Source organism: Ochotona curzoniae, unplaced genomic scaffold (assembly GCF_017591425.1).
Source record: "Ochotona curzoniae isolate NIBS_2020 unplaced genomic scaffold, NIBS_Ocur_1.0 contig_1014, whole genome shotgun sequence".
Classification (NCBI taxonomy): domain Eukaryota; kingdom Metazoa; phylum Chordata; class Mammalia; order Lagomorpha; family Ochotonidae; genus Ochotona; species Ochotona curzoniae.
The window spans coordinates 7,227,077-7,241,129 of record NW_024464920.1 but is presented as its reverse complement, the minus strand read 5'-3'; the positions used below and the strand labels follow the sequence as shown (position 1 = coordinate 7,241,129).

The 14,053-nt window shown below is 41.5% G+C and overlaps 1 protein-coding gene across 6 annotated transcripts in view; it reads left to right on the top strand.

Annotated features, from left to right (window-relative positions):
- TMPO (thymopoietin) overlaps window positions 1-14,053 on the top strand; it is a 31,192-nt gene that overhangs the window by 9,825 nt on the left and 7,314 nt on the right. For 5 of the 6 annotated variants that reach the window (XM_040980422.1, XM_040980418.1, XM_040980415.1 and 2 more), the window contains exons 3-4: window positions 1,115-1,273; window positions 6,835-6,932. In XM_040980422.1, the coding sequence (XP_040836356.1) occupies window positions 1,115-1,273; window positions 6,835-6,932 (257 nt within the window). Of the gene's footprint in view, window positions 1-1,114; window positions 1,274-2,154; window positions 4,888-6,834; window positions 6,933-14,053 lie in introns of those variants that run through there. The other variant, XM_040980396.1, reaches the window with a different exon arrangement.

Below are 14,053 nucleotides of genomic sequence, written 5' to 3'. Positions count from 1 at the left end.
CCTGCCATCATCAGTTTGAGTCCCACCTGCTTTGCCTTCTTTTTTCTTTGTTTAAACATTTATTTGTGTTTATTGGAAAGACAGATTTACAGAGAACGGAGAGACAAAGATTTTCCATCCCCTGGTTCTCGTTCCTGGTGGCTGCAGTGGTTGTAGCTGAGCCGATCCGAAGCCAGGAGCTTCTTTTGGGTCTCCCACGCAGGTGCAGGGTCCCAAGACTTTGGATTGTCCTCCATCGCTTTCCCAGGCCACAAGCAGATGGCTGGATGGAAAGTGAACAGCTGGGACATGAACTGGTGCCCATATTTGATCCTGGTGCTTACAAGTGAGGACCCAGCCATTGAGCGCCAGGCCCTGTTCCACTTCTGATCCACCTCCCCGGTAACAGCCTGGAAAATCGGCACAGATAGCCCAAGTGGTTGAACCCCTGCCAGCCACCTGAGACCTGGAGAAAGCTCCTGTCTTCAGTCTAGCTCAGCCCTAGACACTGCAGTCATCTGGCAGGCAAACCAGTAGACAGGAGATCTCTGACTCTCAAATGACGGCTTCCACATAAATGAATATTTTAAAAAGGAAGCATTGTTGTAATCTTTTTTTAAACTTTTTTTTTTTTTAAGATTTTTTTTATTGGAAAGTCAAATATACAGAGAGGTGGAGAGACAGAGAGAAAGATCTTCCATCCATTGATTCAGTCCCCAGGTGAGTGTAACAGCCGGTGCTGGGCCGATCTGAAGCCAGGATCCAGGAACTTCTTCATGTCTCCCATGCGGATGCAGGGTCCCAAGGCTTTGGGCCGTCCTCTACTGCTTTCCCAGGCCATAAGCAGGGACTGGATGGGAAGTGGGGCTGCCGGAATTAGACCCGGCGCCCATATGGGATCCCCGGCGTGTTAAAGGCGAGGACCTTAGCCGCTGGCCACGCCGCTGGACCCTATTGTAATCATTTTTTAGAATCCTAGAAAGATCCCCATTTTAATGTAGTCCATGCTACAGCAGTTTTAAGCACTCAAGTTTACAAAAGCAAAGGATGAAAGTTTAGAATGTTGCTAAATATATTTGAGGTGGACCTTTAATCAGAAAATGCGAGTAGTAAAATGAGTTCCATTGTAACACAGGAACAACCAGGAAGCTGTATGAGAAAAAGCTGCTGAAACTGAGAGAACAAGGAACAGACTCAAGATCCTCTACTCCTTTACCAACAATCTCCTCTTCAGCAGAAAATACAAGACAGAATGGAAGCAATGATTCTGATAGATACAGCGACAATGAAGAAGGTAACATTTTAAATGATATTAATCAGTTACATGTAATTGTTTTCACGGTTAAGAAAGGAAGGTACATAGACTTTTGTTCACACCATTGGGGTAATCTCCCAAATAAGGTAAAATGTTTTTTGTTGATGATTGTAAATCATAAATGTCTAATTTTCCATCACCTAAAATTGTCCTTTAACCCTTTTTGCTTTAAATCTCATTTTTGTAAGATAATAAAGCCATACAAGTAAGGCCGAGGTCCCTGCATGCCTCTTCCCTTATCACCTCCACTGACAGGACCATTAGTGTCACTCTAAGGCTTATCTTTCTAGCTCATTTTTTGTATTGATACTCACTTATCATATCCAAGCATTGTGCTTTTAAATATATACTGAATGCTATCACTTTTATTTTACTTTGTGTTCTTGAGGTGTGATTTTTATATATATTCCTCATTGGTATATTAATTTTATAAATAAGTGGTATTATTTGAATCTAATATGTTGTCTGTGTTCTGTGTTGAGATTACAGTTTTTTGTTAATCTGATTTCAAAGTAACTTTAAAACATTCTGACCATGTTTTTGGAACAAGAGGTTAAATCAAGAAAATCATGAAATTTAAATATTTTTGGAGACTTAATACATCAGTATCTTTCTAAAAATTATCAAAAGTATGGCTCAGTTGATATTTAGAAACTTGTAGCTATTTCTTGATAATTTAATTTGACCCAAATTACTAATATTTATCTCTGTAAGTTTTGCCTGCCAGGGCAGTGTGTCAGACAGGCTAGTCAGAGGATGAAATACAGTCTTTTCCTTCAACCACACTGTTTAGCAAAGAGGCAAAGAATCTACTGAAACACGAGTAATACTTAAACTTCCTGCCTCTTTTGCCTCTACAGGAAAGAAGAAAGAACACAAGAAAGCGAAGTCCACTAGGGGTTTTGTTCCTTTTTCTGAACCTCCAGCTCCTCCCTCTGGTGGATTTTTTCAGGGTATTTCTTTTCCTGAGATTCCCACCCGCCCTGCTTTGGGCAGGACTGAACCCCAGGCAGCTAAGGGGGCCCCACCCAGGGAGCCCATACCTCCTCCAGCCTTGCCTGGCAGGGGACAGAGGCAGCAGATGGCTTCCGCAGGGGACGTGTTAGCTCCCTCCAGGCCTAGCCAGGATAGGCGTGTAGAGAAAAGCTCCTGGTCGTCTGCTCAGCATGAACTCACTGCCATGTTGCCCTCTGCTGCAGCTTCTCCTTCACTGATTAAGGAAACCACCACCACTTGCTATAGAGACGTAGTAGAGAACGTTTACCACGGAGAGAAAAGTGGCGTGCGGCCGCTGTGTGCCGAGAGGGCCCACATTCCAGATCAGTCCGTTCTCTCCAGGGAAAGCGAAGTTCTAGAGGAGTCCGAGAGATCGCAAGTGATTTCTCCCTCCCTTGCTCAGGCAATCAGAGATTATGTCAATTCTCTCTTGGTCCAGGGTGGGGTAGGAAGTTTGCCTGGGACTTCCAACTCCACATCCACACTGGATGTGGGAAACATATGGAAGATAATTGATCGATCTAGATCGCAAGAAAGTGAAACCATGTCTCCTCCACGAAAGTTACGTAGACTTAGTGAGAAGAGTGTAGATGAAAGGGCATCAGGTTCCCTTGTGGCGTTTCAGGACGTGCCTGCACCTGAGCAAATGTCTTCCCTTGCCAAAAGTGTTGTCTCTCGCTCTCTCACCAGCTTAGGCATGGAAATGTCTAAGCAGTTGCAGCATGATAAAGTAGACGCCTTGGAGCCGTCTTTTCCCTTGCATGAATCTATTTTAAAAGTAATTGAAGAGGAGTGGCAGCAGATCGACAGGCAGCTGCCTTCACTGGCATGCAAGTATCCGATTTCTTCCACAGAGGCAACACGTGTATTATCGGTTCCAAAACTAGATGATGACATCCTAGGGCTTGCTTCTGAAGCCGCTGCACTGAGAGGCGCAGGGGCACCCCCCACGGAACCCTGTGACAAGCACTTAGAGTCGGCGCTCTGCAGAGCCTACGAGGCAGCAGCGTCTGCGCTGCGGGTGGCGGCCCACACTGCCTTTGTAGTTAAGGCCATGCAGGCAGACATCAGTCAGGCTGCACAGATTCTCAGCTCAGAGCCGAGTGATACACACCAAGCCCTGGGAATCCTGAGCAAAACGTATGATGCAGCCTCGTATGTTTGTGAGGCAGCATTTGATGAAGTAAAGCTAGCTGCCCATACCATGGGATCTACCAGCCTAGGTCGCCGGTATCTCTGGTTAAAGGATTGCCAGATGAGTACAGCTTCTAAGAATAAGCTGGCCGTGACTCCATTTAAAGGTGGGACTTTATTTGGAGGAGAAGTACATAAGCTAATTAAGAAACGTGTAGGTAAGCAGTAATAAAGTTAGGAACAAAGACATCTAAGAACTTAGAGGAGCTTTTCTGGGAAGTTTAGATATTTTTATGCCAAGATTCTCTTTACTTCGAAGGTCCTTTTTTTAGTTTCCACATGAGGAAGTTTCAGAAGTTTCCACCCATCAAATTGCTATATACAAGTAGTTGTTTATTCTTTTTAAAAAAATTTATACAGATAAGAGTCTTGTTTGATTTAAAACTTTCTAGATCACATATTTGTGTCACAAATACTTCACTATTTCCTGTTTTACTTTATGCTTTTATGGTTGTAAAACTGGGAAAGGTTTAGCAGCTATAAGTATTCACCATTTTTCATGGAACTGTATGTGTATCTCTGAGGATACAATTAAACACTCCTTAAATGTTTGAAGCAATAGTTTTATTCCTTTTGATACTCACATTTAAGTTTTTTTTTTCATTTTATAGGATTTGTCTACAGTTTTAGTTTTTTTTCGTTACTTCTATGTTTGTGTCATCACTCCTAATTAGATCAGTGTGACTTACAAGAGCCAGTTACTTTGTTACTGACCCACAGACAAGTTTTTAAACAAAACAAAATTAGGGCATTTTATGTCAATGACAAGGTTTATTTTTGCCATTAAAGTTTTATTAATACAAGAGCAGTATACTGTGTGACATTGTTATGCAGTGCCTCCTTCCTTCGTGACCTACAGCACACAGCTGCTGGCTGACACTGCGGTCCGTGGTCACCACTGCTCTGGATGATAAACACTCCGAGACAGTGCATCTCGGCCATGGCTTTTACCAGGGGAACTGTATACTGAAGAAATGGAGCTGTATTTAATTTTTTAAAGTACTTTTAAAGTGTTATAATTTTTGGATGATTAAGCTTAACAATCTAGACTTTAAAGCAATTTAAATGACCTTTTGAAATCCTTAAGAAATCATAATGTAGCCCCGTGCCCATAAAGCGATATATTCTCCTGTTTTATTTCTGTGATTGTAAGATAACAATTGTAGAGGCATTGTGGAAAATAGTACTGAATTATATCAAAATATGGTCCCTTGAGCATCCCTGTCTCCAGCATCATATCAGGCTACACGTGTCTGTCTTTGAATCTTTCTGGGAGAATATTTGCTTGTTCTTTGCCTTGTGAGTTGAACATGTACACAGGTACCTACCAAGTGCTATGTGATTCCTTTAAATGTTTTACTGTAGAATGCATCTGCAAATTCAATAAAGTCGCTCAATCAGAACAGTTCTGTGTGGTCTCCGAAAACATGTTGTATGTGTGTTTTATTCGTGGAGTTGAAACCAGTTAAATGTGGATGTTCATCCCTTTTGCATTTCATCAAGGACGCTGGTTGGTAGTCTAGAGATGTAGGGCAAATTATAAGGTGGTGTGGTTTTTCTTCTATTTGAAACCATGTTTCAAGTGGTTGTAGGAACTAAATTTGGAAGAGTTTGTAGCCAAATACTCCTATCAGTCCAATCAAGGGTATTTGAAAGAATTATTTGCTTTCTCATTCTTAGATTTTGAGTTAACAAAGCACATAGGTAAACTTCATAAAGCTGCCAAACATAGAACATGTTTATTTTGATAGATCCATTCAGAAGTTGTGGAAGGTGGGCAGAGGGAATAGATGATTTAGTTGTAAGGAAAGATTGAACTATTTGAGCTGTCTTGGTAAAAATCACATCTTTTCTAGGCAAGCTTGGAAGTAGATCTTGACTGACTGCCGCTAGACTGGAAAGTTGGCAAAGCATATATTGGGCTGTCTTGATCTCATTAGCACCACTACACTGAGTTCAGATAAAACAAGCTCCGATTTAACAAATGGACCACATTATTCTCTTTAAGAAAGTAAAGCAACTTACTAGTGATAGAAGTTTTAGAAATCATAGCTAGTTTTCTATACTGTGATAAATGTTTACAAAAATGTGTGAAGTAACATTTGTATCAGGTAAATTTTATTGATAGAGTTTCAGAGAGAGGAATAGAGAGCTTCCATTTTCCAATTCACTACCCAAATGGCTTCAGTAGCTGGGGCTGACCCAGGCAGAAACCAGGAGCCAGGAACTGCATCCGGGTCTCTCACAAGGGTGTCGAGGGGCCCAGGTACTAGGACCTTTATCCACCGCCTTCCCAAGAACATCAGCAGGAAGTGGATGGAAAGCAGAGTAAAAGGGATGCCAGTGTCACAAATGGAGGCTTGATTAACTGTGCCACAGTGTCCATGCCCAACAGCGTATAAAACGCTTCAATAGCATATAAAATTCGTTAACTTTATTGTTGCGTTAATAGCCGTCCTGGTAATAAACCAAGTAATATAAGAAGTACTGGCTTTGTTCAAAGAAATGCTATTGTATTTTATTAGGAGGAAAGGGAGGGAAATGATTTGTGACTGGTTATACTTCTCTTTGAACAAGATTCTTCTGTGGTTCAGTTGTGCTCAGGATTTTTATAACTACCGGGAAGCATGGGAAAGAGGTCTCTACTGCACTTTGTTAACCTCATTGGCAGTTACAATTTACTATTATTTGGGGCTTGATAACACACAGATGCTTCATTTTTAAACTTCCCTATAGCCTTTTCCCCCTTCAATTGAGATTTCACCTTAATAACCTGATTTGGCTATAAGGTAATGGTGTTTTAAAACAACTGTTTTAAACATCCGTTTCCCCACATCTAAATTGTTTCTAGTGAGACATTTTCACAGAAGCAATTTGAATTTTCTTTGTTTAAAACTGTTACTGTAAAAAAGGGTAGGCGGGGCAATGAATAGGAAGAAGTGATTCAAGAGCCGGAGAGATGGGGCCAGTGCGTGGCATAGCAAGTAAAGCTGCTGCCTGCAGTGCCAGCATCTCATGTGGGTGTGCAATATGGGCCTCAGTTCGAGACCTAGCTGTTCCACATCCCTGCTGATGTGCCTGGGAAAACTCCAGAAGATGCTCCAAGTCCTTGGGCTCCTGTACCTGCATGAGTTACCCACTTGGAACTCTTGACTTTCAAATAAATCATTGAAAGTGGAGAGATAATGATGATGGAATAAGGTAATTAAAGGTGCTTTTTAAAAAAGAAACAATCTTGGTATTACAACTAGAAAGCGTGTTTTATGTATTAGTGTGCTTGAAACCCAATATTGGGTTAATGTTGATGTCTATGCTTCAGAGAGTAATGGTTTCTCCAATGTTATTTCCAGACTCTAAGGTAGAGCTCAAGCTTGAAAAGAGAGAGCCGCTCAAGGGCAGAGCAAAGACCCCAGTCACACTCAAGCAAAGAAGAATTGAGCACAATCAGGTATCTAGTTTCATAGTCATGTACAAGTATAAAGATCTGACAGTACATTATTTGTCCTGGCTTCCATCCAGTTGACACCAAGATTCTATCACCTTCAGTAAAACTGTTCATATCATTGCCTGCTAAATTGCATTAGAAGTGTGTGAGTTTGTGGATTTTGTCATTGTATTCTGTGATTACTGCAAAAAAAACCAGCATGTCATGTCCCATTTGTATTTGATGAAGTGTTTTAAAAGTAGGAATATATAAACATTTCTGATAGAAATTCTGTAAAAAAAAGAGTGTTTTACATTGTGTCTTGTCTGGGTTTCTGACTATATTCTCTTTTGCCTCCTTGTCTCTGAACCAAGTCTGATAATAAAGCCATGGTATTTTCCCTTATTCTAGCTGAAAATGGACCTTTTGAGTGTGGGAGAGGCAGATGCAGTTGTTCAAAAGGCAAGTGTGTAAGTGTAGGTCTTAGTGCCCTCTGTAGGGAGGAAGGCGTTGACTAACCTGGCCTTGACTTGGCTGACATATTGTAAGACAGGTATCCCTGGTGTCTTGTTCCTCATTCTTTGAGGGTAAGATTTGTCCAGTGGGTTACCCTTCCCCTGCTTTGTCATATTAACATTGCAAATGCTCGGAGGAAATGTTCTTGATTCAAAACTCTTTTAGAAGTATCTTGGTGACTATGGAGAATGGGTACTACATCAAATGAATAAAGGTTTTGTTCAGTAAAGAAGCAAGCACCAGAATTTATTATTATTATTATTATTGATTTTTGGCTATGGGAACTTGCTGAAGAAGAAGGAAACATCAGTGTGAGCACGGTTAGGAAGATGTGAAACAAAAGCATGGAGGGTTTTGTCCTAGAGTGTGAAGGCAGTTGATGTGACCTTCAGCTGGAAGGGGCTGATACAGTAATGATGCCGCAGTGACGAGCTGAGTTAGAGAAATCTAAATCTAAACAGTTAAAAGTATTGATTTAGGAGATGAGGGACAGAATTAGACAGTGATCTTATTTGAAGAAAATTTTAATCATAAAAGAATGAAAGATTTAATGACTGTCCAGAAACAGTTAAAAGTATTGATTTAGGAGATGAGGGACAGAATTAGACAGTGGTCTTATTTGAAGAAAATTTTAATCATAAAAGAATGAAAGATTTAATGACTGTCCAGTCAAAGGTACTCAACAGTTGCCAGGGTTAGTTTCATCCCAACTTAGCTTCATCTGCTTTGAACCCTCCAAATTTTATTTTTAAGAATTTTTATAGGAAAGACAGATTTACAGAGAGAAGGCGAGACAGAAAGATCTTTCATCCACTGACTCACTCCCGAATTAACCACAGCTGCCTAAGCTGTGCTGATCCAAAGTCAGGAGCTTCTTCTGGGTCTACCCTCGTGGGCTGCAGGGTCCAAGGCTTTGGACCAAGGCTGCAGGGTCGTGGGCCGAGCTCCACTGCTTTCCCAGGCCACAAACAGGGAGCTGGATTGGAAGTGCAGCATCCAGGATGTGAACCACAGCCTGGATGGGATGCCAGCACATAAAGGCAGAGGATTAGCCAATTTAGCCATCACACTCCCTGGCTCACCCTTCAGATTTTTAAAATTGCTTTCAGTTTGTTGTTTTGCCTTTTTTGATGAAATATATGAGAGACATCATATATGTTTTCTTTTACACGTTCAAATTTTAGCACTTACCCCTAAAAAATGAAGTCTGTTTAAATAACAGTGCCACTGTCATGCCTAGTAAAACAGTTCTTTAATATCTAATCCACCTTCAAATTCCTCCAACTTCAGAAATATCATTTATGACATTTTATATCAGGATCCAAGCAAGATCCACAAAACACACAATTTCGTGTTTTTAATTTCTTAAAATCTATGACTAAGCCCAATATAACAGCTTTCCTTCCATTTGCTTGTAACTAGTTCAGTAACAGAATTTTTTGCATATCATTTAATTTGCTGTCTGCCCTGAATTTCCTGTGATTAGATAGTTAGGTTAGGCAGTGGGCCGCTGTGCTGTGCTGGATCTAAGCCTATCCATTGTGATAAGCACCAGCTATTAGGTGCTTGGAATGTGGATAGTATGGCCAAGGAACGAAGCACAGAGCTGAATTCATGTTCAGTTTCTTTCTTTTTTTTTTCTTTCTTTTTTTTTTAATCTGTGAGGCAGATCTCCACAGGAGAAAAGAGACCAGGAGGAAACCTTCAGTCCTCTGGTTCACTCCCTAAATGTCTACAACACACGGAGCTGAGCCAGTTTGAAGCCAGAAGCTTATTCCTGGCTTTCCATGCAGATGCAGGGTCCCAAAGACTTGGGCCATGATTCTCCACTGCTTTCCCAGGACACAAAGAAGGAGCTGGGTGGGAAATGGAGTAGCCAGAGCATGAAGTGGTGCCCATAAGGGAGCCTGGCACTTCCAGAGGATTAACCAGTTGTGCCACAGTGCTGGGCCCCATGTTCAGTTTCTTTGGTATGAATGCCTTATGATTGATGTGGGTTTTCTGTTACATTATTTTAGCAGGCACATGATATCCTCTGGTGATTATAAAATTAAAGAATAACAGCTTCATATTAGGAAGCCAGGTCCATTATAAAGCTGCACATCACCCTTTGTTATAATGATTGTAATGGCAGCTGACTTATTACTTAGATACATTGTTTTATTTGGGGTTGTAAATTATGATTTTTTCTTACCTCTATAACTAGGGTAAACTTTTTTTTTTTTTTTAGATTTATTTATTTTTATTGCAAAGTCAGATATACAGAGAGAAGGAGAGACAGAGAGGAAGATCTTCCGTCCAATGATTCACTCCCTAAGTGACCACAACGGCCGGCCGGTACTGTGCTGATCTGAAGCTGGGAGCCAGGAGTTCTTACGGGTCTCCCACATGGGTGCAAGGTCCCAAGGCTTTGGGTCGTCCTCAATTGCTTTTCCAGGCCACAAGCAGGGAGCTGGATGGGAACCGGTGCCTTTATGGGATCCCGGCACATTCAAGGTGAGGACTATACCCGCTAGGCTACTGTGCCGGGCCAAACAGATTTTTCTGGTAAACTTCTCACTTAACCTTGAAATAAATTCATACAAGAGAGGTAGAGATACTTCTTGCCCTTTGTTTGCCAGTTTTTAAGTTAAAGTACCTTTTATATAAAAGAATATTAATAAATATATATTAGACTTTTTATATATTTGTTTTTAATTGTGCTTATTTTTAAAATGTTTCTATTTTGCCTGTTTTCTTTTTCCCCCAAGGGAATTACTTAAATGATTTTTGTTATCTTTTCATTTAATTATTTCAAATGTATCTCTTTTTAATCCTTTGAAAGCCAGAGAATCAGATACTTCATCTACTGGTGTACCCCCAAATGCCTGGAGCTAGGGCTGAACCAGATCAAAGCCAGACTTAATCTGGTCTCCCACATTGGTGCCATTGTGGCATACCTTTGCCAAAATAATAGAGCATTACTACTAACAGGGCTTGATTATTTATTTATTTGTTTATTTTTAACTTTCATTTTCATTTTTTTAATTTATAACTTTAAAAAAATTTTTTTCTTCTTCTTATTCTTTTGTTTCTTTTCATTGAAAACGCAGATTCACAAAGAGGAGAGACAAAGATCTGTTAGCTGGTTCACTTCCCAGGTCATCATACTGGCTGGAACTGAGCCAGTCTGAAGCCATGGGCTTCTTCCGGGTTTCCTGTGTAGGTTGAATGTCCCAAGGTTTTGGGTCATCCTCCGCTTCCATAAGCAGACAGCGGGATGGAAAGGAACAACCAAGACTCAAATCCATGCCCATGGGGCAGTGGAGGCCAGCTCATGTCCGGGCCTCTGCACCCAGTGGGAGAGCCTGAAGCGGCTCCTGGCTTTCCATCGGCTCAGCTCTGGTTGTTGCAGCCATTTGAAATGTGAACCAGTGCGTGGAGGACTTAATTCATCTCTTAAAAAATCCCACTGGAATGTAAAGTCAAAATAATGTAGTTAAAGTCACCCGACAGCACTTGATGTTGAGTGTACAATTAGGTTTTCTAATACTATCTTCCTTTTTCTTTAAAAAAAAAAAATTACTGAAAAATGTGTATGTGATATTAATTAGGAAGAACAGTGTAGACTCCAAACTCTGGCTTCTGCCCTGTCTCCTTCATCTTTAGCTTTTGATTGCATTTAGGACTCATTTTACTTATTTTGGAAGGCAAAGTGATAGAGATCTTTCATTCGTTTATTATTTATTCACTGAAATAGCTGCAACGGCTGAAGCTTCATGGACAATTCTTACATGGGTGTCAGGTCCCCAGACACCTTAGCAGGAAGCTGGGTTGGAAGCGCGCAGCCGGGATTTGAACCAGTGCTCTGGTGTGGGATGTCGGCCTCACAAGTGGTGACTTAACCCACTGTGCCACAACTCCAGTGCCTGATGTTTTATTTCTTTTTGAATATTATCATTAAATACATGGATTTAGATATATCCCCACTCATGAAAAAGGCAGCCTACTTCATCATAACCCTAGAGGTCACACCACCTCAGAAAGTAGCCGACTTTCTCATTACTTTATACAGCTATGATTTTTTCTTGTGTTGCATTTGATGGATAATTTTGGGGGGATCACTTTTCTTTCAGTGTGTATTTGAGTTGTTTCCAGTTGTATGCTGTTGTGAATAATGCCGAGATGAGCCTATGAGCAGCTTTTGCAAAAGATTTACTTACTTGAAAGGCAGGGAGAGAGGGAGAGACAGGAAGAAATTTTCTACCGGTGATTCACTCCCCTGAGTGCCTGGGTAGGTCGAACTGAAGCCAAGATTCTGGGACCCCATCCGGGCCACCCGTTTGAGTGGCAGGGGTTCATCTGCCCCCTCCCAGGCTCGTTATTGGCAGTTGGGTTGGAAGCACAGAGCAGGTGGTGCTCAGATCAGTCATTTCAATATGAAAAGCAGGCTTATCACAGTACCCTCGCTTCTCCTCTCCAGCCTTTTACATGTATCATCAGTTTTTCTTGGGAAAAGACTGTAAGTAAAATTGCTAGTTCCATCTTGAGTAGATTTTGATTATCTTTGTTATTTCTTAGGACTTCTACAGCCATTACCCCCCACCCTTTAGGGAAAAGCGTTTGTGTCACCTTGAGTGTTTTAGAGCTTCAGGTGGGGTGTGTAAATGAAGGGCAAGTAGTTGCATTTGAGAGAGAGACACCAACACAGATCTTCCATTTGCTGATGTGCTCCCCAAATGCGTGGGACAGCTGGGACTCGGACCAGGTCTAAGCGAGGAACCAGGAACTCAATCTGAGTCACCTGTGTGAATGGCAAGGTCCAAGTACATGAGCCATCATCTGCCTCACCCACAGGCATGCCATGGCATGAAACTGAACTAGAAATGACCCTGCACTCAAACCAGGACTCCAGTATGGGAGGCAGATGTCACAGGCGGGCATATCGGCTGCAACACCTGCCCCAGAGTGTGTGCACGGTTTATTTCATTTTTACTTGAGAGCGTTTCTGAGAGGGAGAAGACCGACCTTCCATCCACTGAGCAACTCCAGGTAGCTTCAGCAGCAGACCTGAGCTGTTCTGAAGCTGCGAACCAGAAGCCTCCTCCAGGCCTCCCACGTGGGTGCAGTGACACAGGGCCATGGGCCACCGTGTGAGCCCTACCTCTGTGTTTGTTTATTGGAACTTAACGCTACTTTAATAACCTGAACTCTAGTTCCTGTCTTCCTCAAATTCTGTCTTAACCTGATAGCTTCGCAGCAGGCCAGGTGGAAGGCTTTCTGTTTCTCCTTTCAGTTGCCTCCATGACAAACCAGAGCTTTTCCATGGAGCTTCTTGCTGAGCACAGATGGCAGGATGGTTGTTATTTGGCGTCACTGCATGCCATGGTTACATTAATTCTGTATACCAATACGTTAATTCTGTTCAGTTGTTTGATCAGTCTGAGTAATTATGGCATTGAATTAGTTTTATTTTTTTTTAACTTTTTTTCCTTCTAAAAGTCATTCATGGTACAGATTCCGGTTTTAAAAGAAACTGTGACAATAGTTCTAAACTAGATAATTATAGGTACTAATGAAATCAGCTTTTAGTCTTCAACCAAATAATTTATTAAATCTGAGCAGAAGAGAGGATGAATGATTTGTAAAATTCCTTGCTATTGCCACAGGCAATCCGGAAGTTTCTTGGTGTTTCTTTGCACATACACACACAAAAAACTTGAACTTGGTGTATAACATGTAAATGTAATTTTGTTAGCCATAATGATTCAGTGGATGTTTGGTAAAATTTTGTTAAATAGATTATTTCAATTGCTTAATCAGAACAAAATTTTTTTAAAGATTTATTTTTTATTGGGGAAAAAAAAGATATACAGAGAGAAGGAAAGACAAAGAGAAAGATCTTCTGTCCCCTTTTTCACTCCCCAAGTGGCCACATGGCTGGTGCTGAGCCATTTGGGAGCCAGGAGCTTCTTCCAGGTCTCCCACGCGGGTGCAGGCTCCCAAGGCTTTGGGCCATCTGCTGCTTTCCCAGGCCACAAGCAGGGAGTTGGATGGGAAGTGGAGCTGCAGGAACACAAACTGGCACCCATGTGGGATCCTGGCACATGCAAAGTGAGGATTTAGCTACTAGACTACCATACTGGGCCCCAGAAAAAAATCTTTAAAGATGATAGAAAATTAGACAATTTAATAGATGCTTAATTTTCAGGGAGGAAGACAAAAATACTTCTGCTTACTCTGACACTGTGCCATTGGTTATTGAGAAAGAGGAAATTTTGAAAAGTTAGCTGAAATTTGAGCTATGCCAAAAGTCCATTTGTATGTGTATATGTGTATACACACACACACACACACACACACACACACACACACACACGGGTTGGTTTTTGTTTTGTTTCTAATTAGTTTACTTGAGAGAGAATATACCTCTGTTTGCTCGTCAGTGGTGCGCCAGAGCAGTCCTGTCTCCCATAAGGGTAGCAGGAACAGAGTTCCTGGAGCCATCACCTGCTGGGTCAACGTTAGGAGAAGACAGGCATGCAAGTCCAAGCCAGGTGTGTCACCTGGGCTCTTCGGTACAGCACACGGCACTTCAATGTTAAGCCAAATGCCTGGTTAGAACAGATTAAAAGCATTTGTTTTCACAG